We start from the raw sequence: 23,145 nt of genomic DNA on the forward strand, positions 1-23,145 counted from the left end.
AATGGTATTTATGGTATTTTAATAGGAATGTGCCTCTGAGCAATATAATTTAGTATAAAAGGTAAAAAATACTGTTCAGTTTCTCACAAAAAACGATCGTTTCGTCTCTTAGGACATCAATGTATCATCACGAGCCGCAGGGTGTAATTTGCATTTGTCTGTGCATGTTCTGTTTTACTTTTAAAGGTTTGGTGCCCATCCACTGCCATTATATGACTTACAGACTGCACCACTTTGAGTTAAAAATCTTCGTTTGTGTTCTGCTGAGGAAACAAAGTCACCTACATCTTGGATGCCCTGGGGGTAAGCACATAAACATCAAATTTAAATTTTTGGGTGAACTATCCCTTTAATGTTCCAACTCGTAGCTCACACCACGAGCTACCCGGACAACATGCTCTGTGCGTTCTATGATGCCAGCCTCAACGTGTCATGCAGAGCGTCGTCGTCCGAGGACGGCCCTCGAGCAGATTTCTCCGCATTTGTGGAGTGGACACTGGCGAGAAACAAACCCTCATTCCCTGACTGTTCCATGGAGAATCTCGCTAGTGCCACTCCGGACCCAGAACCCAGCCAGCCACCACCCCGACGTGCGGAGCACGAGCCCGAGCCCACCGCAGACTGATTCCACGTTACCAGCGTGACCAAGGAGCCATCGCCAACTGGAGCGACAGAGCGAGCGATCGCTGCTGAGCGGGAGGAATGTAAGTCTGACCAGGTGCGTGAGCCGGCCACAATGCCTGCGACGATGGAAGTATCAGTGGGGCATGAGGATGCTGAGGACAGCACCACCCACTGCACCACTGAGGGTGAGCTTAATATGGACCTGGGTCATAACGTTATGTACTTGAATCATGAACGATCAGCCTGTTTGGATTTCCCACACACCCTCCCTTAGTTATCTCTGCCGAGTAGCCCTGCTACTTCAACCATGTCATCTCTGCTTCCTGTCAGTCCCTCAGCTCACCCTTAGCTCACCATCTGTGCGGTGGGTTCGCCGCGGGTCTGCCAGTCTCCATCGGTGTCATGGTTGGAGGATCCCTCATCGTCGCCTCCAGCCTCAGAGTCCTGGATTCCACCTCGGCCCTCCGACCCTGCGGCTCCACCCCGGCTCTCGGCTCTCAGCTCTCAGCTCCCTCGTCTCCACCGTCGCCCGTCGGTCCTCCAGCTCCACCGGGCTCCATCATCCCTCCGGCTCCGCCCCGGACAGTCGTCGCCCCATCATCGCCTCTGGACTCTACTCCTCCGGCTACGCCTCGTCACTCCGTCCCACAGGCTCTGTGGACCTCCTCCCTCCTGCGGGCACAGCCTCGGTCCTCTGTCGCCCCAGCTCTGCCGTAGACCTCCAGATCTCCGCCTCCGCCTTGGTCGCCAGAGCCTTGGGTTCCGCCTTGGCCCTCCAGATCCTCAGTGTCGCCCAGGATCATCGGCTCTCCGTCAGCCTTTCCTCCACCATGGCTCCATCGGCTCCACCGTGGGTTTCCATCATGGCTGCGGTCTGGGTCCCACCTGGCTCCTCCTGCTCCAGCTAACTCCTCCTTGGCTCCTCTCTCCGTCATCACCTCCATGGATTATTCCGTCACCACCCTGGACTCTATCATTTGCCCTCCTCTCGGGAGTCCGTCCTCCGCCGAAGTCCCCTCCTAGACTTTGTTTTCCCTGGTTTGTCGGCGCGAGGACGCACCTTCCGGGAGGGGGAGGTAATGTCACACCCCTGGAGTATTTAGTTGGTTTCTCCCATCATTTCCCCCTGCTGCTCTGTGTGTTTTGGTTCCTCGCTCATTCCCTACACCTGTGTTTGTAATTAGTCAGTGTATATAAAGCGTGTGTTTTCCCTCTTGGTTTGTCGGACGTTAAATGTTTCTACCCTGTGTTCCTCTTCCTCCTGTGATACCTTTTGGATTATTAAATACTTTTCGTGTTACTACGTCATTGTTTGTTTGTTCCTGTCTGATCGTTACAACGTCGTTGGTTTTCGTCAACTAAAACTAGACTAAACATCATCAGTTTTCGTCTACTAAAGCTAGACTAAACGTCATCGGTTTTCGTCGACTAAAACTAGACTAGACGTCATCGGTTTTCGTCGATTAAAAGTAGACTAAACGACATCAGTTTTAGTCAACTAAAACTAGACTAAACATCAGTTTTCGTCGCCTAAAACTAGACTAAACATCTTCAGTTTTCGTCGCCTAAAACTAGACAAAAATAGTGATGGATAATTCTGACTAAAATAAGACTAAAATGCTCAGACTTTTAGTTGACTGAAACTTGACGACTAAAAAGAGTATGAACGTGACTAAAACTAAAAAACAGCTTCAAACAAAGACTAAACTAAAACTAAAATTGGCTGCCAAAAACAACACTATTTGTAATATTATATTTTTGAACTGCTGTAGATGTGTTTGGCCATATATGATATGGCAAGGAAAAACAAAAAGAGATTGCAACCAGGTGATTTGGGGTTTGTTATTGATGATAACACAAGCATCATCTAGATTCAGAATGCAGTCTTTGTGACAGGTTACTAATCTAATAATAATACTTCAGTGATTATACAGTACAGGACCCAGCAGTGTCATAAAAACTTCTGGATTTTAAGCTTGTAGTGGCTCCAATACATACCCAGGAAACCATTTGCTACTTGGGCATCAACATTTCAGAACAAAAACACAGATTTTTGGATGTTTTTCCAATGGAGAAGTTGACTCCAAAACATCACTTTCTGGAGTGCTATCCACATTTGATAAAGGCTTTTGGTCCTCCTGTGGCTATGTGGACGATACATTTTGAAGAAAAACTGTTTCTTTAAACATGTAGTATGGCATACAAATTCCTTTAGGAACATCTTGCTATCTTTTTGCTACAAAACATCAGCTGTTGATAGCTTATCAGGTGCAGAACCCTTAAAAACCAGCCTTCTCTGGCCTGGGGCCAGTTGTTTCAGCATTGCTTCTCTGAACACTTGATACAACAGTTGTTAACAATTTCTTTAACAATCAACGTTTCTTTATATTCCTGAAGAAGAAGTAGTATACTACGAAACGTCACGAGTACAGATAACATTATAGTAAACAGGAATTTATCAGTTCTAACGGGTGGCAAGATATAGAGAAAACTTTAGATCTAACAACACTTACAGACAAAATACGAGATTCACGTCTATACCATCAGACAAAGAACCGTATTTTCATTCTACAAACATGAATATACATATTCGTGCACAGAGCTGGCATCGTTAGAGTGACAGAGAAATGTACTTTGATCTCGGACGAGACAATTACAACTATCCATACCGCTCAAACAACAGCTCGTTTCTGGGCTAACCCACGTGATTATGGCATAAACTTAGCCTCCGTGTTAAGAAAGTGTCTTAAGGAACATTCCACTTTTTTTGTTAATAGGCTCATTCTCCAACTCCCCCCAAGTTAATAAGTTGAGTTTTACCGTTTTGAAATCCATTCAGCCGTTCTCCTGTTCTGGCGCTATCAATTTGAGCCTGTTTCCAAAAAAAAGTGGAGTGTACCTTTAAGAACTAATCTGACCAATTTAAAATTAGCAAAGGGGAAGTGGGTCTAATTTTTTCGATTCAGCTCAGACTGATCTACATTTTTATGTAAACAAATCTTAAAGATGATGACCAGTCTTAAAGAAATAAATTAGATTATTAACTTTTAAGACTAGTCTAAACCTTTTATGCAACATGTGAGATCATTTAAATTGGAAGCAGCTGTTACGAATGGACATGAATCAGGCGCATCCATATGCAGGCTTTTATTTACATTTGCACAGACATGGTCATAAACAGACAGAGGGTCGGGCAATAGCAAACTGGTATAATAATAACAACAGCGGATGAGATCCAGAGGACTAGGCAAAAGGTTAATCAAAAAAGACAGACAGGAGAATGCAAACCCCAAAAAACAAGACAGGAAACACAATGAAACGCTTTGTATGACATCAATGCTAAACCAATACTTGGCAGTAAGTGACTGTGGTAACCAGGGCCCATATTCACAAAACATTTTATCTTAGCACTAATTCTTCTAAATAGTTTTTAGCTAAGAGTTTTCTCTTAAAACCAATTCCCAAAGCTGCTGAGACCAATTTTTACTCAGGATTAGAGAGAAGTCTTAAGCTGAGAGTAAGGGGTGGGGTTGACCTCATTACTATGGATGATGTCAGCATGCTCATTAACTATGCACACTGTGATTGGCTGATAGGGAAAGGGTCTCTGTCAGAGATAAGTTGCCTTATTCAAATAAAGTTTTTTTAATAATGTTGCCATCAAGATTTTAAAATGCAGACTAAGTGTCGCAAATATATGTAAAAAGTATATGTTCAGCTGATTATCAGAATATTACTTGTGTGCTTCTCATAAACAATTAGCTGAAATGGATATGAACAGCCTTTTTTATTAACTGAATAGATAATCATGGCTGATAGTAAGATATGCAAACGTAAAAGAAAACCAAACTGGACGCAATAACAGCTGTTACTTCTTGCCCAATTAGTTCATGAAAACAAGGATATAATCAAAGGAAAATTTAGAGTTGGGATAACATCTAAAACCAAAAAACTTGCATGGGAAAAAACATATGTGTGCAAATAAAAACAGTGTTTCTAAAAAGTTTAAGTTCCAAGGCAGATTGCCAGCAACAGCCATTTTAGAATAGTTGGGATTTGGTCTTAGTGACTTAGGGTGCTTTCACACCTGCCTCATTTAGTTCGGTTGAATCGCACTAGAGTTGGTTTTCCCTATTGGTGCAGTTCGTTTGGGCAGGTGTGAATGTAGCAATCGCACTCGAGTGCGCACCAAAATCGGACCAAAAAAGCGTCTCGGTACGCTTTCAAACGAACTCTGGAGCGGTTCGTTTGTGGTGAGAACATGATCCGAACTCGAACAGACCCAACTGTAAAAAGTACTGCACCTTTTTGGACTAAATACACTCGTAATTTGCACTGGGGACACAATTTTCAAAACTCCCCCACTTTCAAATTGTTTTGTTAAATTAATGTCTTGTATTGTAGAATGGACCCTCAGCACCGCCGAGAGTTTCGCGCCATCGTTAAAACGAAACCGAAAGTAAATCGCGCGCACGCGCATTCAAAAGCAATTTTAATACCCCGCGTTTAGAGAGCGACTCCCCAATGTGCGCAAATTAGACTACATAACATATCTAGGCTGTAGGCTATAGGTTTTGTAGTTGTATTTAATGCAACCTTAATATTAATTTAGTGCTCCTAATTTTTTTTTCTTGCTCCTAACTATTTGAAGTTGAGAGCACCAGTGCTACCGAGTAAAAAAGTTAATTTCAATCCCTGCGTAATCAGCTGCGCTGTGCATTATTATGTGATGAGGACAAGTATTTGTTGACAGTTAGCGCTTTAGCAACATAGCCCCATGGCAGCTCGCGGACAAGCTGAGATGGAGTTGCGAGAATGTGCGGAGCCTCATAGAAATTACAGGGATACAATCAGCCAGAACAGTCGTCCCTCCATACTAAACGCTTTATTTACTTCCGGGAGTTCCATTGGAATTTTCCCGCACGTTAATTCTGACCAATCGAAAAGCAGTTTAGGAAATACGTTCAGTGACACATCTGGCCAACGAGTGATGTGGATCTTGTCACATGACTGCATTTTGGTTCGTTTCAACTGGTTCGGACCAGAGCAATCAGTGTGGTGTGAAAAGGACCCAAAACAGAAAAATGCTACAATGTATCATTTGTTGCCCTTGGTCCGGACCAAATGAACCGAACCACAGATGTGAAAGCACCCTTAGGAGTCCTCTTCACTGCTTCTAATATTTTACAGATTCAGGATCTAGTTTTAGCTCTAAAACACTTGGTGAAATACTCTTAAAGCAAAAATTTAGGACTGACACGCTCATTATTTTTAGTCATGAACTACTTTTAGCCTTAAGATGTTTTGTGAATACAGGCCCAGGTATTTATACAGTAGCTGATTGGATGTGGGTGAAAGGGCAAAGTGTGCAAAGACACATGGGGAATGAAATCCGGGTGATGTGTGAGTCAATGAGATGAGCTGGTGACCTCCGGTGGTGAGCGGACAGAAGGACATGGGCAATGTTCATAATGGCACCAGGATATCTTGAATTCCTTGTTCAGAACAGGGTTTGTGCCGAAAATGAAAAATGAATTTCCAGGACTTTCACAGACTTTTCAAGCACTTTTTTGGTTTTCAAGGACTATAATCAGAGATCTCACTAACCAAACAATATCGTTATTACCCTTGAAATTCTGATAAACAAATACAACAAAATGTTACAAATAGAGTGCAGCACAAAAGCGTGCAATGACTCTTTTTTTTTTTTTTTCAATTTTAACATTTGAAAGTATACTATTTCAAAGTTATGTGGCCAGAGAAATTTTTCTCCATTTCTGTCACTAATGGAGATTTGGTTCCTTGCTGCTGTCGCCTCTCTCTTGCTTAGTTGGGGACACTTCATTTCCAGCAATAAAATTTAGTGTTTACTGTTGTCCTTTTGCATTATTGCCAAAATATTTTCCTATTTAATACTGTAAAGCTGATTTGACACAATGTGTATTCTTAAAAGCACTATATAGATAAAGGTGACTTGACTTGACTTATTGCTTTCCTTATTTAATTTTTTTCATTAATATATGATTGACCTGAAGAATGAAAGCTATATCATACACTTGGAAAATCAAGAGATATATCATAAGCATAGACACTAGGGTAGTGACATTTAGCTCATGAAATGAGACAAAATACAGATACTTGGTTCAGCAAAACAAGGCAATATTCTAATACTGTAATTGATGTTTTTTAGTAATAAAGTAAAAGTAAGCTTTATAAACTAACAATTAGGCAATAATAATTGGTACAAATAAAGTATCAAATCTAAGTAATTGTACAACACAGTTACATATCCAACAGTTTACCTTACTTAGATATAATTAGTTACTTTTACTTAGTTGTTATGCTTACTAGGTTTTATTAGGTTACAACTAATTTCAAGACCAATGAAACAATTTACTTACTGTTTTGAGTGACACTTACTTAAAATATTCAAGTAACCACAAACGAACCAATGACATTAATACACCAGTGAGAGGCAGCAGTGCACTAATATGTTGCTAATATGCGACATAACAGAAGAAGAAAAGAAAAAAAAAAAAAGAGGCAGGGCAATTCTTAGCCTAATAGATTTTTACTCATTTCCTCCACTTTGGAAGTCGTCTTTTTCTAGTTGCATTCAGTCTTTTCCCAAAGTCGTCTTGAATGTTAAATTGTCAATACAACTGAAAAATTAGAGAGCTGACTTCATAAATTGATGTTAATTTTTGTTTGATCTCAGCATTATAGTGATTAGTGATCCTTGTAGTTGGGCACTTGGAACTTCATTAAAATGTTTATAATTCTCTTTCTTTTGATGCAACATTAAATCACAGTTATTTGGTTTCAAAGAAAGAGAAGTAATAAACAGATTGCTTTAAAAGGGTGATCTAATTTAGAATTAAACCATTAGCTGCTAGTGTACTTTTCATGTTGAATAATAATAATTTACAATTTTAGCTGGTTTAAACTAGAAGTAGCTGGTTTTAGCTGGAAAAGTGGTTAAAACCAGCCTGCTGACCAACTATGACCAGCTAAAACCAGTCAACCAGCCTAAGCTGGTTTTAGCTGGTTTTTGTCAGCATAGCAGTCTTAAATATTTCTTCATAGTCGCATGTAGTAGTTTTCAACACACTTTGATTAAAAACTGTTAATTCTCTCAAGAAGCGCAGATAGAAAGATATTAATTTGTAATCTGTTTTTCATGCTACTACAATAAAAATGTCTTGATTTTCTAAAGCGTTAAAAGCAATTAAGTAACCCTTTAAGTACTGGGATTATCGCACTTTTTTCCCATAAGGAAGGTTAATTTCTACCAGAAAGACTCGGGAGGCAAGAGAACATTTGAATAAGGTTTATTTAACAAATAGTATGCAAATTGTGAAATAATATGAAAATCCAGAGGGTTATGGATGCTTGCTGATCCTGCCTGAAGATGAAGGTCAATAGTTATAGTTGTTATGATCCCTGCCCATAGCCTTCCGTCCACTCACCACCAGATGTCACTCTTTCATTATATTGACATTCACACCACAGGAACTATTGCACTACACCCTGGACTGCATTTCCCGTACTCCACCTCACTCATTACACACAGCTGTAACCAATCAGAACTTGCATAAATACCAGGCCTTTCCCATTGTACAGGTGCTGAGTATTGTATAGTATTGTATTGTATACTTTGTGATAAATGTATTTTTTTGGAATTTGTGTACTTGTCTGAAATTCTCAAGTAAGTTGTTTTATAAGATAGCAATTTGGCATACTTGACCTTTTCTCTAGTATGTAGGGCTTTGTGGTCACAAATGAAGTGTTTCACAAACTATAGGCTGGATAGTAAGATTTTTTGTTCTTCATTGCAAATTTTTTGTTAAAACTTATGGTGAGATATTTATACTTGAACTCTCACATTTTATTTTTCATGTATTTTGTCTTTACATTCTAAGGTGGGTCAGCTGGAAGAGATTCACACAGGACTACCAGGATGAGTACTGAACGTACTGGATCAGCAAATGCATATCTGTCATGCATATGTGTCTCAAATGCATAGAGTGCCAAGAACCTATCCATCTGGTTACAGAGGGAGAGCCAAATGAGGCTAACTGATGTGCTTTTATGCCAAAGATTTGTGTGCAGGGTTTTGTTCTCTGGAATTTTTTTTGCTGCAGGAAACACACTGCTGGTTTAAATTCATAACAATTGTGCTGAAGTGGAAGAAAGGGATGAACTGATTTGGAGGTGGTCAGCAGCAGCAAAAAGGCATATTATTTGTTATCTTCATTTCAATGCCAACAATGTATAACTTTGCAGTGTTAGTAAAAAGTAATGGTAAGCTTGTTTTCCTCATTTACATACGTCTGCTTCTATTTGTTTGTTTATTCCATTCTACGTTGCAGTAAGGCATGAAATAAAAATAAAAAAAATTGAGTGGCAATTCTATGCAATATATTGCTTCAATCCAACATTTTAGAAATGTTTTAAGTGGTGTTTTTTTTTTTATCAAAAACAAAAGTGGGAACTACAAATACAGTATTAATAGTGTTTTCAGTAAAATGCTGTTCAGGGTGCATATAATAAAGAAATGCTGAGAAGTATATTCAGTTCTTCAGAACAAATATAGATCAATTTAGAGTAGACGTCACAGTTATGTCACTGGCAGCTGTGCGTGCATAGTGGTTGCAGAAAAATGCTGGTAAGTGGAGTTAAATGGGTAAAGTAGGAGTGATAGGACAGTATTTAGACAGGAAGCGAAGTGGGAGATCAGGATCAGGAAAGGTCTGCGAGCAGGGACTCGAAAAAGGGATGCCCGAAGCGCAACGGCGCTACTATAGATGTCGATGTGTGGCTCAAGAAGCGAATCCGGTTCACAACAATAAAATAAAAGTCTATATGATGGCACCTTTTACATTTTTTTTTCTTGTTATGAAAACAACAGGTCTAGCTACTAGCTTGTCATTGGTCATCTGTCAAAAATGCGCTTGACATAGGGCGTTTTCTTCAGAAAAAGACGCCGGCGGTGGTGTTTAAAAAAAGCGCTCAGGACTTTTTTGAAAACACGGTTTACTCCATAGGGTTATAATGTAAAATGGACGCTGGCGGTTAAAAAAAAGATGCCAAGTGTGAAGAGAAAAAAAAAATGTGCCTTGTGATGTCAAAATTAGAATGCAAATTGTAGCTCTCTTCACGACAACACAGACACAGGTTGGTTCTTTAGAACGGGCGTTTTATTCTTGGGTTTGTCTTTTTTGTCTTTCCGCTGTAACGCTGTAACGCCACAACGCCATTACGCCGTGAGAACTGTATTCGTAAATGAGCATAGTACAAACACATAAGAAATTACAAAAATACAAATATCAAATATTATTTAAACCTGTTACTTTTAACATTTTTACATAACATTCATTTATTTTTTATTTCAATTCTGGCTTTTCTCCTTTCAGAAATGCTTCTCTCAAACCAAATCTTCAATAATGGTAAAAACAAACAAAACTCAGTTGTCAGTCTGTCTTGTCACTGTTATATAGGCCCCTATGACTTTCAATTTATTGGAAGAATTTATATTGTATTTGTGAAGTTATAACTTTTAAACAGTTTGTAAAAGAGTAAAAAGTGACATCAGAAAATAGGTGTAGTTGCTGCTAAGTGGAGAGTATTAGCTGTATTAACATTAAGTGCCATTGACACATGCCAGTTTGCTCATATCACTTTGCTCAGTGGCATATCCAGTGACACTTCCGATGTGTCAGCGGAGAGTGACTTGTCCCTAGGTGCGTTTCCGGATTTGTGCAAAATTTGGTGATATTTTATAAATGCTGATTTTAAAAAAAAACATTGCGAAATGATGGTTTCCATTAATGTTTACTTCTAGAACAAACATTTACAGATAATGTACTCAACCCTTTGCCATCTAAGATGTTTGTCTTTCTTTCTTCAGTTATGAAGAAATTATGTTTTTAAGATAAACATTTCAGGATTTCTCTCCATATAGTGGACTTCTATGGTGCCCCCGAGTTTGAACTTCCAAAATGCAGTTTAAATGCAGCTTCATAGGGGTCAGAACGATCCCAGGCAAGGAAGAAGACCCTTCTATCTATCTAGCAAAAAAAATTGGTTATTTTCTAAAAAAAAAAGGAACCTCAAAAACTTGTCTTGTCTAGCTGTTTTTTTTTCTTCAGTTCATGACAGTTAGGGTATGTTGAAAAATCTCAGACAAGCTAGGCAAGACAAAACAAGTGATTGAGGTATTTATAAACTTTTTTTTTTTTTTTTTAGAAAATAACTGATGGTTTTGTTAGATAAGACCGGGATCATTTAGAGCCCTTTGAAGCAGCATTTAAACAGCATTTTAGAAGTTCAAACTCGGGGGCACCATAGAAGTCCATTATTTGGAGAAAAAAAATGTTTTCCTCTCACGATAAGTCATTTCAATGTATTTTAATGTGATGTTGAAGGATTTTGGCTATATTTAATCAAAGAAGGCCTATGCATGTATCTTTACAGAATCAGCATGGTGGGCCACTTCAGAAATGTTAGCGGCTCGGCTAATATAAGCAAGCAATTTTGCTGTTTCATTTGCGCAATTCGAAGGATAATGGAAATACAGCTAGTGATACTCTTGTGGAGTGTCTCTAGTCACTGCATTGTTGCCGGAGTAAAATGTAGACTGTGAAACACACGCACCTAACAGCAGAACCAATTTTAATCAATAATGTGCTTCTGTCAAACTTACAAGAATTACATGGCGAAGTTAATTTGTATAACAAATTAAGCTTCTTCATGTGTCCAATATTTGTCTTGCCTTAATGTTTTGTCAAATACTTAAATACCTAAAATGTATCTTTTCTTATTGCATAATTCTCTAAAATTATTTTTTGTATGTATTTGGTGTGTTACATGTGTAACTATTTTCTATTATATGTCTTATTCGTTATACTATTTTACATCTCCCTAATTATTTTGTGTCTTGGGTTATTGGGAGGTAACGTGAACAACAAAAAAGTAAAAATAATATTAAATTAAAATAATTTTCTCTGCTAAAGAGATCTGGTGTGTGAAGTTAAGAAAACAGGCAGAGGCAAAACTGAATCTTAATTTTCTTTTAGTGAGAAAAACAATCCAGTAAACAAAACACCTAATAATACAATAACAGTAAACCAAAAACTACATTCAAAAACCAGTTTCTATTTACAAATTATATACAAACATGAAGGATTAAAGGCAAAGTAAGGGACAAGAGCGGTGCTAAAGAAAATAAATCAATAAAACATAAACACACTAACTAGCACCAAACAAAATCTAAGCTTAACAAGAGAAACCAAGAAAAAATCTTTAGTGAAGCAAGAGAGAAAATAGAGAACATCCCTTCCAGAACTATATGAGACGTAACAGTACATGAAATGTGACAGGAGGGGTCCTTCATTGAAAGTAAACTTTTGGCATGTGTGCAAAGTTTCATGAGTTTTCAAACATGTGTAGGCCCTCAAAATCCATTTTTGAGAAGAAGAAGAAAAAGAAAAACAATAATTATAGTAATGATAATAAAAGCAATTACAACAGGGTCCTGGTGCTCGGGCCCTAAGTAGATCCAGTGTTCTTGCAGTTTTGTCTTTTGTTTTCTTAAGTTCATCCATGATGTTTTGTTGCTGATGAAGGACTTTCCTCATTTCAACAATGAATTTCCTGGCTTTTGACTTCATCTCACTTTCACTTGTTTGCCAATTCCCTGCTAGTTTGTCCATGTCATTGAGTATCTTGTTATCTTCTGTAAAGGTTGCAGTCAGACGTACAGTTTTAGACATGTGTGCGGCCACTTCACGAATCTCATCTGTCCGTAAGATGCATAATACTTTACTGGCACTGGCAACACATTTAATAAAACCCCAGATATCGTCCATTGGGTTATTAAGGTGTCTCAGTGTTTTATTATAATATTCACAAATGACATTTAGAATGTCAGTCATAGGGATGATTTTGTTCTGAAATTCTTTAAGTCCATTTTTGACGTTTTGCATTAATTTCTTCTGCTGGTTCATTTTCATAAAGTTTAAGAGTCCATTACCAACTCCACCACCTAAGGCCACAGCTGCCCCTGCGACAGCAGCCAATGGACCTAAAGCTAATCCTGCAATGCCAATAACCCCTCCTGCTATTCCCATTATTTCTCCAGCTCTAACGGCTTCAGTACACCGTCTGAAATCTTTTTCAAATGTATCAATGAGATGACTCAGTGTCTGTATGCATTCCTGGAGTTCATGGTAATCTCTCTCATAAAGTGCGATGAATTCCTCTTGGAGACTAATAACATCAGATCTAAAGAGAACATAGAAATTAAGAATTTATTAATGTGTGTTGTACAATTTGTAATATATTTTTTTATGAATGGTAGTTATTAGCATATATGGTACTTATTATGTGTTGATGGAACTAAGTTTCATTTGTTTATTTAGGCTGCATTTCTTGCCCACATCTGACCGGAATTTGATGCACGTGTGTAAACACAAATATCCACACAAGATCTATCTATCATTCCTTTTCGTCAAAGGAGACAAAAAATAGAATACGGCAAAAAGATCAAAGATCTGTGCATTAAGACTTGCAGTGTAATCACAGCCTTAGATTCTGTGTGTGGTGCAGTGTTATATGCACTTATGATGTAATTGCATATTTACTCCACTAGAGGGCCACCTTGGTTTTGACTGCTGGGTTCTACCGGGTCAGATGACAGAGACTGAGATGCATAAGATGGTTAGCAGTGGGAGCTGCTTGTGTTCTGTAAAATAAATGTGTTTCTGAGTTATACCTCTCTGTGCGCAGTCTATAATATACTCTGCACAAGAAGAAACACTACATGGTGTCAGAAGAGAGTTGTTTTACGAACTCGAGTCTGCGGTTGATGAAGAAAGTAAGCTCATCCTGACTGAAGTGAATCTGCCATAGTGAAAAATAAACATGGATCAGTTCAGATTACCACCTCCATTAGTCCTGTCGGGGAATACAGGTGAAAACTGGAGAAGATGGATACAGCGGTTCAACATTTATGTGACTGCTACAGGATCAGACTCAAAAACTGAAAAGGTAAAGATTGCCATTCTACTTCATGCTTTAGGAGAGGAGGCATTAGAAGTATATAACTCACTGTCTGTTGAGCCAGAAGGGGAGAATGAAACAATGCAAGATATAGTAACTGCACTGGAGAAGTACTGCTTACCAAGAAAGAACATTGTTTTTGAAAGGCACCAGTTCTGGGCTTACCCCATGCTTGATGCAATTACCATCGATAAGTATGTCACAGAACTAAAACAAAAGAGTAAGGACTGTGAGTTTGGCTCAACAGAATCTGACATGATAAGAGACAAGATTGTGTTCAGTATCAGTGATCAGCGTTTAAAGGAGAGGCTCTTAAGAGAAACAAACCTGACCCTTGAAAAAAGGCTGCAAAAACACAGATTCAAGCAATGGGGGAGCAGAGTAAAACTGTTCACGCCATTAAGAAGAAGACAAAAGATGCAAAACAGAACAAAAGATGTGAAAGAAAGTCATCTCAACAGCAAAAAGCAGAATCATTCATCTGCAAAAAGTGTGGAAAATCTCACCTTCCACGACAGTGTCCGGCCTTTGGTGCAACATGTCATGCCTGTGGCAAATCCAACCACTTTGCCTCAGTGTGCATGTCTCAACAAAAAGACACAAAGCCTAAACACAATAGAAATGTCATGGTTGACTCATTATTCATCGGATCAGTGGAACTAAACAAGACCAGCGGTTCAGTACAGAACGCATGGCACACAGATGCAGACATTGGAAATGTGAGAGTGAAGTTCAAATTGGACTCTGGGGCTGAAGCCAATATAATACCTCTGAACATTTATCAATCACTGCACAAATCAGCGCTGTTGCAACCGACTTCGACTATGCTTGTGGCCTATGGTGGAACAAAATTAAAGCCAGAAGGTGTGGCCAACCTTCAGTGTGTCACACCCAAAGTGCAAGTTTGCTTACCCTTTTACATCACCAGACACTCGTCCATTCTAATACTTGGTAAGGAAGCATGTGAACGGATGCAACTGCTGAAAAGAGTTGAGACTGTTGTAATCAAGCATTCTACCTCCAAAGAGGAGCTGATAGCACAACATCCAACAGTTTTTGAAGGGCTCGTCAGTTTCCGGGTGAACATCATATTCATGTTGATCCAAAGGCAATTCCAGTCATACATGGCTGTAGAAAATTTCCTTTAGCAGTGCTGGGCAAATTGAAGGATACACTGGATCAGCTGATGCAAGCAGACACTCCTTGGGTCAACAGCCTTGTTATCACTGAAAAAAAGAATGGGTCATTGCGAGTGTGCCTGGATCCTCGTGACCTTAATAAAGCTGTTCTTCGTCAACACTTCTCTATTCCAACAAGTGAAGATGTCCTGTGTAAGCTTGCTGGAAAGAAAATTTTCTCCATCTTCAATGAAAAGGACGGCTACTGGCAAGTCTGACTCGACACAGAATCCTCCCTACTATGCACGTTTAACACGCCATGGGATAGATATAGATTCAAACGTCTGCCGTTTGGTGTCAAGTCTGCTAGTGAAGTTTTCCAGCAGTACAACAATGAAGTGTTCCTAGACATAGACGGTGTACACATTGTAGCCGATGATATGATTGTCGCTGCTGCCACAGAACAAGAACATGATGTCATTGTTGCTAAAATTATAGAGAGAGCGGAAAAACACAATGTGAAATTCAACCCTGACAAGGTCCAATTCAAGGTGAACAATGTACATTTCATAGGCCATGTGATAACTCCACAGGGTGAAAGCAGATGATGGCAAGATACAGGCAGTAGTAAGCATGCCAGCACCCATGGATAGACAAGCACTGCAGCGCCATTTATTAGAGGTGAGGCATCACTGACGGCCCCTCTTAGACAGCTGTTGAGAAAGGACATTGCATTCCAGTGGCAACCAGAACATGACGAGGCCCTGTCTGCACTCAAAACAGCACTGACCAACACACCAGTTCTCAGGTACTATGACCCCAACACAGCACTCACCATACAAACAGACGCATCCAAAGATGGCTAGGATCATGTCTGCTGCAGGAGGGGCAACCAATAGCATATGCGTCCAGGGCTTTAACAGATACAGAAAAGAACTATGCCCAGATTGAAAAGGAGCTACTGGCGATTGTCTTCTCGACCAAAAAGTTCCATCAGTATGTATATGGATACAGTGTGAATGTTCAATCTGACCATAAGTCATTGGAGGCTATTTTCAAGAAGCCACTAAGCAAAGCACCAGCAAGACTACAACGTATGCTTTTACAGCTACAGAAATATGACCTCATAGTCCGATACACGCCTGGTAGGGACATGTTAATTGCCGATACACTGTCACATGCTGTCACTGAAGGCCAACAAACAAGCACAGATGATCTCAGTGATGAACGGGTCGTATATTCGCTTGAAGCAACAGAGGCTCTCAGTGAAGAAATGCTGAAACAGCTTACAGATGCTACTGCAAAGGACAGCACACTCCAGTTGCTTGTGAAAACACAAAAGACAGGATGGCCGACACACAGAAAGAAACTTGATCCCTCAATTCATCAGTTTTGGCCTGTCAGACACACTGTGGCTGTGCAAGATGGCATATTACTGGTATCAGGTAGAATATTGATTCCTGAGTCAATGAGAAAAGAAATGTTGCAGAAACTACATGCACCAAGGAATGCAGCGCACAAAAGCACATGCCAGAAAATGTCTGTATTGGCCTGGAATGACCAAACACATAGAACAGATGGTTGAGATGTGTCCAACATGCCAACAGTTCCAGCCCAGGAACCAGAAAGAGCCACTCATTACTCATGAAAGCTTCCCTGGTTAAAAGTAGCCGCTGACATCTTCGAAATCAGAAGTCAGTCATTTCTTTTGATTGTCGATTACATGTCAGTTTACAGACAAGTTTCCTGAGGTGATGAATATTAAAGACAAGACAGCACGCACGGTAATTGAAAAGATGAAAACAGTGTATGCAAGGCATGGCATTCCAAAAGAGCTGGTGTGCGATCACATACCCTTCGCCAGCTATGAAATGAAAAAATTTGCTGCGGAGTAGGGCATCAAGGTGACACACTCAAGTTCAGCCTATCCTCAGTCCAACGGGTTGGCGGAAAGAACAATTAAAACTGTCAAACAGGTCCTAAAAAAAGCAGAACAATCAGGAGTGGATCATCACCTTGCTCTTCTCTCACTGAGAAATACTCCTATCACTGGTACATCCTATTCACCGGCTCAGGTTCTGATGGGAAGAGTTCTAAGGAGCACCTTACCAGTGTCCAGTGAAGTCCTGCGACCAACTACTCCCAAAGGTGTTCATCAGGCACTCCAAACCCTGCAAAAAAAGCAAGCGTGCCACTACAATGTAGGAGCAAAATCCCTGTCAGAACTAAATGCAGGAAATACTGTACACATTGAAATGGACAGAGGGTGGCAGCAAGGTCTCATTGTTTCAAAAAGAGATGAGCCAAGGTCATACAATGTTGTCAATGAAGTAGGACGACAGTTTCGCCACAACAGACGCCACCTGAGGAAAACAAATCACAAGTACAAAGAAACATTTGATCTTGTGGATGAGACCTACAACGATACACACTCTCACATCCCAGGGGCACAAGAAGTGACAAATCGGTGTGTAGAGTGTGTTCCAGATCGACCTTTACATAACAGCAGTACCACAGCCACCAGGAGTGGTCGGGTTGTGAAAGTTCCTGTGAGGTTCCAGGACTACTGTATGAACTGACTATATATTTGCCTAGTAACTAAGGTTAGGCATGCTTAAACTTTGGACTGCTTATTTGACACAGTGTTTGCTATAAATAAGAAAGAAAATGTCCCTGTTACGTGGAATTTAAGATCTGTGTTCGGTGTTTATATATCTTGTTTATAGCTTGTATTGTTTTCTGTGATAAGAGGGGGATGTGGTGCAATGTTATATGCACTTATGATGTAATTGCATATTTACTCCACTAGAGGGCCTCAGAGATGCATAAGATGGTTAGCAGTGGGAGCTGCTTGTGTTCTGTAAAATAAATGTGTTTCTGAGTTATACCTCTCCATGTGCGCAGTCTATAATATACTCTGCACAAGAAGAAACACTACACTGTATGCTACATTATAATCCAATATTTCATTTAAACAACCAAATTATTCTGGTCCACTGAATGAAGTGAGTATAATGCATAGAAACTTTCTTACATATCTGGAGGTTCATTCATGCTGTTGCGTCTGCGGCGATGAGTGGATGAGGCCATTGTTGCTGTGATTTAGAAAATACAAGTGAATACATTATCTGTTTACATTTATTATTGTCAGGATTCGTCCAATAAAAGGTTTGTAAAAATTCAGTTCTTTATATGTTTTTCCTTTTTTTTAAAAAAACATACATTGGGCCACACATAGAAAAATAAAGAAAATCACACAAATAAAGAAAACATGGAGTTCCAGGGCTCTGATGTTACTACACAGCAAAATCCCCAGTGTTAATTTAACACTCTGAGTGTGGACACATATAAACACTGAAGCAGTGTTGAAGGTAATGAAATAATTAGGTGATTAACAAAGTGATGATTGATCATTATTGAAGACACCTGATGTTAATAAGCAGAATCACCAAAGGAGAAAACCAACATTTTTAAGCAACCATTATAGTGGTCAGTGTTTGCATTAGTTGGGCTCTTGACCCTTAAATCTTTAATACTAGATTTTGTTTGGCTGCTGTATTTGAGTTGAAACAGCCAGACAAGACAAAAGCTCAAGTCACCAGGTGATTATGTTTTAACATATTCATTGTTTGATGTAAATCACCTAGAGTCTAATCTCTAAGTTAGGTTTTTTTTTGCTTATTGTAATCGCCTTGACAATCCACAGAAGATCCAGCACTTCCTATACATTTTGGAAAGATGTTCAAAAAAAAAAAAGTCTTTCACCTAGGCACACATAGACATCAAGAACCAGCCCATGAATCTCAACAATGGTGACAAACGGCATATTCAGATAAACAGATCAACTCTGAACTCTCATCATTTATTCATGCCGCAATGCATGATGGGAGTCATGGATGAGTTCTGATTGGCTACAACACGCTTTTTGATGGTCACCGTTGTTGTGATTCTCACAGTGATTCTTCATGTCTGTGTGTCTAAATTAAGATCAACTTTTTTTCATCATCTGTCTGATTATGGCAAAACTGATTGATCTTTTGTTCACAGTTTGTTTTTGTAATCTGTAAGGAAATTCTGTGTCAAATACTCAAGTCACTATATGATGATTAAGTCAAGCACAGTCAATGCCATCTTATTGATTTTGTTCTTTGCTTGTCTAACTCAGCAATTGCAGCCAAACAAGACCTAATATTGACGATTTAAGGGTCAAGAGCCCAACTAATGCAAACACTGACCACTATAATGGTTGCTTAAAAATGTTGGTTTTCTCCTTTGGTGATTCTGCTTATTAACATCAGGTGTCTTCAATAATGATCAATCATCACTTTGTTAATCACCTAATTATCTCGTTAACTTTAACACTGCTTCAGTGTTTATATGTGTCCACACTCAGAGTGTTAATTTGCTGTGTACTCACACAACCCAGCCTCTATATTACCAGGATCGTACCACCGACAAATAACAGAGGGGTCACCCACATAGTAATACACTTGAATAACTTAATTACCCAAATTAAACAAATTTACACCAAAATAATGTAATACAATACAAAAATCATATTAACTTGGATACTATCACAAGTCATGTAAACAGAAACATAATTTGTCTTTGCTCGTTATTACGCCTTCCATTCGCCAGCGTGCACTCCAGCGAATAGAATTATTAGCAACGGCCTGCCCTTCTTTAGCACGCATAAAGACGACACCAACTACCTAACTTAGAGCATAAATATTAAGACAAATAAATCAAAAAGGAACATCCAAAAATGAATTCAAATTTACAAATAAAAATAAACTATTACATTCAATACATTAGCAACTTATCAAAACATAACTTTACAACACAAATCAAACCAAATATATTTATGTGTGGCCTCAGCCATCACAATTATATTTTCACATAATATATAACAAAACATAATTCTGAGGTTCTTGAACAAGTAACAATTTTTGTTTGTATTCTTACTCAAACTTATTCTTATTCTTAATAATATACGTATTATTTTTGCATGGGGCAAGAGAAATAATAATGTTTAGTCTTTGAATTAAGGTAATTTTATAACAAAACTGTGATAACTTTTTCAGAGAACAAAACATAATATCTTGAGTCATGTTACATGTTAAGTAAATGCATCTTGATTTAAGAATTTGTAGATATTTATACTAGAAAACAAGACAAGAATAAGTAACAGTGCCTAAAGTAGCCTGAAGTAGCCTAAATCTTTCACATAAGCGAAAAACCAATACTGTCGCTGCTGCTTAGGTGAGTGCTGTTAAGTCTATATTGTGTATTATATATTTGCCTTTATATTTTGAACCATTCACCTTCAACAAACAACAGTGTGATAAAAAATACTCACATTGTGGCCGATAAAAGGGCACACTTCAGGTCCACATCTGTGTGATTTCTGTATAATTCACGCACAAGATATTAACATACAATTTTCCTCTTCTTTGAGAAATAGTTTCCAGGTATGTAATCCTTCCAGTAAAGTTAGGCAGAGAAAATGGTCTTCTAAGTATAACTTGTTGTGCTAAAGTACAACTGTAAGGGAAAAACATCTTAATCTCAGTCATAAAACTGTGGAGGATGGAATCAATAAAAGCAATAAAATACGTCCAAAGTCCAAATATTTGTGTAGTTGAATTCCTAAGAAAAAGTACAATACACAGCAAAATCCCCAGTGTTAATTTAACACTCTGAGTGTGGACACATATAAACACTGAAGCAGTGTTACAGTTAACGAGATAATTAGGTGGTTAACAAAGTGATGATTGATCATTATTGAAGACACCTGATGTTAATAACGGAATCACCAAAGGAGAAAACCAAAATTTTTAAGCAACCATTATAGTGGTCAGTGTTTGCATTAGTTGGGCTCTTGACCCTTAAATCATCAATATTAGGTCTTGTTTGGCTGCTGTATTTCAGTTGAAACAGCCAGACAAGCCAAAAGCTCAAGTCACCAGCTGATTATGTTTTAACATATTCATTGTTTGATGTAAATCACCTAGAGTCTAATCTCTAAGTTAGGATTTTTTTTGTGTTTGTTTATTGTAATAGCCTTGACAATCCACAGAAGATCCAGCACTTCCTATACATTTTGGAAAGATTTTTTTTTTACAACCGGTTTAAAAAAAAAATATTTCACCTAGGCACACATAGACATCAAGAACCAGCCCATGAATCTTAACAATGGTGACAAACGGCATATTCAGATAAACAGATCAACTCTGAACTCTCATCATTTATTCATGCCGCAATGCATGATGGGAGTCATGGATGAGTTCTGATTGGCTTCAACACGCTTTTTGATGGTCACCGTTGTTGTGATTCTCACAGTGATTCTTCATGTCTGTGTGTCTAAATTAAGATCAACTTTTTTTCATCATCTGTCTGATTATGGCAAAACTGATTGATCTTTTGTTCACAGTTTGTTTTTGTAATCTGTAAGGAAATTCTGTGTCAAATACTCAAGTCACTATATGATGATTAAGTCAAGCACAGTCAATGCCATCTTATTGATTTTGTTCTTTGCTTGTCTAACTCAGTAATTGCAGCCAAACAAGACCTAATATTGACGATTTAAGGGTCAAGAGCCCAACTAATGCAAACACTGACCACTATAATGGTTGCTTAAAAATGTTGGTTTTCTCCTTTGGTGATTCTGCTTATTAACATCAGGTGTCTTCAATAATGATCAATCATCACTTTGTTAATCACCTAATTATCTCGTTAACTTTAACACTGCTTCAGTGTTTATATGTGTCCACACTCAGAGTGTTAATTTGCTGTGTACTCACACAACCCAGCCTCTATATTACCAGGATCGTACCACCGACAAATAACAGAGGGGTCACCCACATAGTAATACACTTGAATAACTTAATTACCCAAATTAAACAAATTTACACCAAAATAATGTAATACAATACAAAAATCATATTAACTTGGATACTATCACAAGTCATGTAAACAGAAACATAATTTGTCTTTGCTCGTTATTACGCCTTCCATTCGCCAGCGTGCACTCCAGCGAATAGAATTATTAGCAACGGCCTGCCCTTCTTTAGCACGCATAAAGACGACACCAACTACCTAACTTAGAGCATAAATATTAAGACAAATAAATCAAAAAGGAACATCCAAAAATGAATTCAAATTTACAAATAAAAATAAACTATTACATTCAATACATTAGCAACTTATCAAAACATAACTTTACAACACAAATCAAACCAAATATATTTATGTGTGGCCTCAGCCATCACAATTATATTTTCACATAATATATAACAAAACATAATTCTGAGGTTCTTGAACAAGTAACAATTTTTGTTTGTATTCTTACTCAAACTTATTCTTATTCTTAATAATATACGTATTATTTTTGCATGGGGCAAGAGAAATAATAATGTTTAGTCTTTGAATTAAGGTAATTTTATAACAAAACTGTGATAACTTTTTCAGAGAACAAAACATAATATCTTGAGTCATGTTACATGTTAAGTAAATGCATCTTGATTTAAGAATTTGTAGATATTTATACTAGAAAACAAGACAAGAATAAGTAACAGTGCCTAAAGTAGCCTGAAGTAGCCTAAATCTTTCACATAAGCGAAAAACCAATACTGTCGCTGCTGCTTAGGTGAGTGCTGTTAAGTCTATATTGTGTATTATATATTTGCCTTTATATTTTGAACCATTCACCTTCAACAAACAACAGTGTGATAAAAAATACTCACATTGTGGCCGATAAAAGGGCACACTTCAGGTCCACATCTGTGTGATTTCTGTATAATTCACGCACAAGATATTAACATACAATTTTCCTCTTCTTTGAGAAATAGTTTCCAGGTATGTAATCCTTCCAGTAAAGTTAGGCAGAGAAAATGGTCTTCTAAGTATAACTTGTTGTGCTAAAGTACAACTGTAAGGGAAAAACATCTTAATCTCAGTCATAAAACTGTGGAGGATGGAATCAATAAAAGCAATAAAATACGTCCAAAGTCCAAATATTTGTGTAGTTGAATTCCTAAGAAAAAAGTACAATACACAGCAAAATCCCCAGTGTTAATTTAACACTCTGAGTGTGGACACATATAAACACTGAAGCAGTGTTACAGTTAACGAGATAATTAGGTGGTTAACAAAGTGATGATTGATCATTATTGAAGACACCTGATGTTAATAACGGAATCACCAAAGGAGAAAACCAAAATTTTTAAGCAACCATTATAGTGGTCAGTGTTTGCATTAGTTGGGCTCTTGACCCTTAAATCATCAATATTAGGTCTTGTTTGGCTGCTGTATTTCAGTTGAAACAGCCAGACAAGCCAAA

General features: G+C 38.3%; 1 protein-coding gene across 2 annotated transcripts; it reads right to left on the minus strand.

The window, feature by feature from the left end:
• Positions 1-11,726: 11,726 nt before the first annotated feature.
• On the minus strand, positions 11,727-22,864 carry LOC127160931 (uncharacterized). 2 transcript variants are annotated; one of them, XM_051103566.1, is made up of 4 exons: positions 22,550-22,864; positions 20,164-20,348; positions 17,839-17,899; positions 11,727-12,909 (listed from the first exon to the last, which is right to left on the minus strand). In XM_051103566.1, the coding sequence occupies exons 3-4, from the start codon at positions 17,892-17,894 to the stop codon at positions 11,856-11,858; spliced, it is 1,110 nt and encodes a 369-aa protein (XP_050959523.1). In that variant the 5' UTR covers positions 17,895-17,899; positions 20,164-20,348; positions 22,550-22,864; the 3' UTR covers positions 11,727-11,855. The 2 variants fall into 2 exon arrangements, with proteins under 2 accessions (XP_050959523.1, XP_050959524.1); XM_051103567.1 differs by lacking the exon at positions 20,164-20,348.
• Between the last annotated feature and the right edge of the window lie 281 nt (positions 22,865-23,145).

The sequence above is a fragment of the Labeo rohita genome, unplaced genomic scaffold (assembly GCF_022985175.1).
Source record: "Labeo rohita strain BAU-BD-2019 unplaced genomic scaffold, IGBB_LRoh.1.0 scaffold_497, whole genome shotgun sequence".
In the NCBI taxonomy this organism is placed as follows: domain Eukaryota; kingdom Metazoa; phylum Chordata; class Actinopteri; order Cypriniformes; family Cyprinidae; genus Labeo; species Labeo rohita.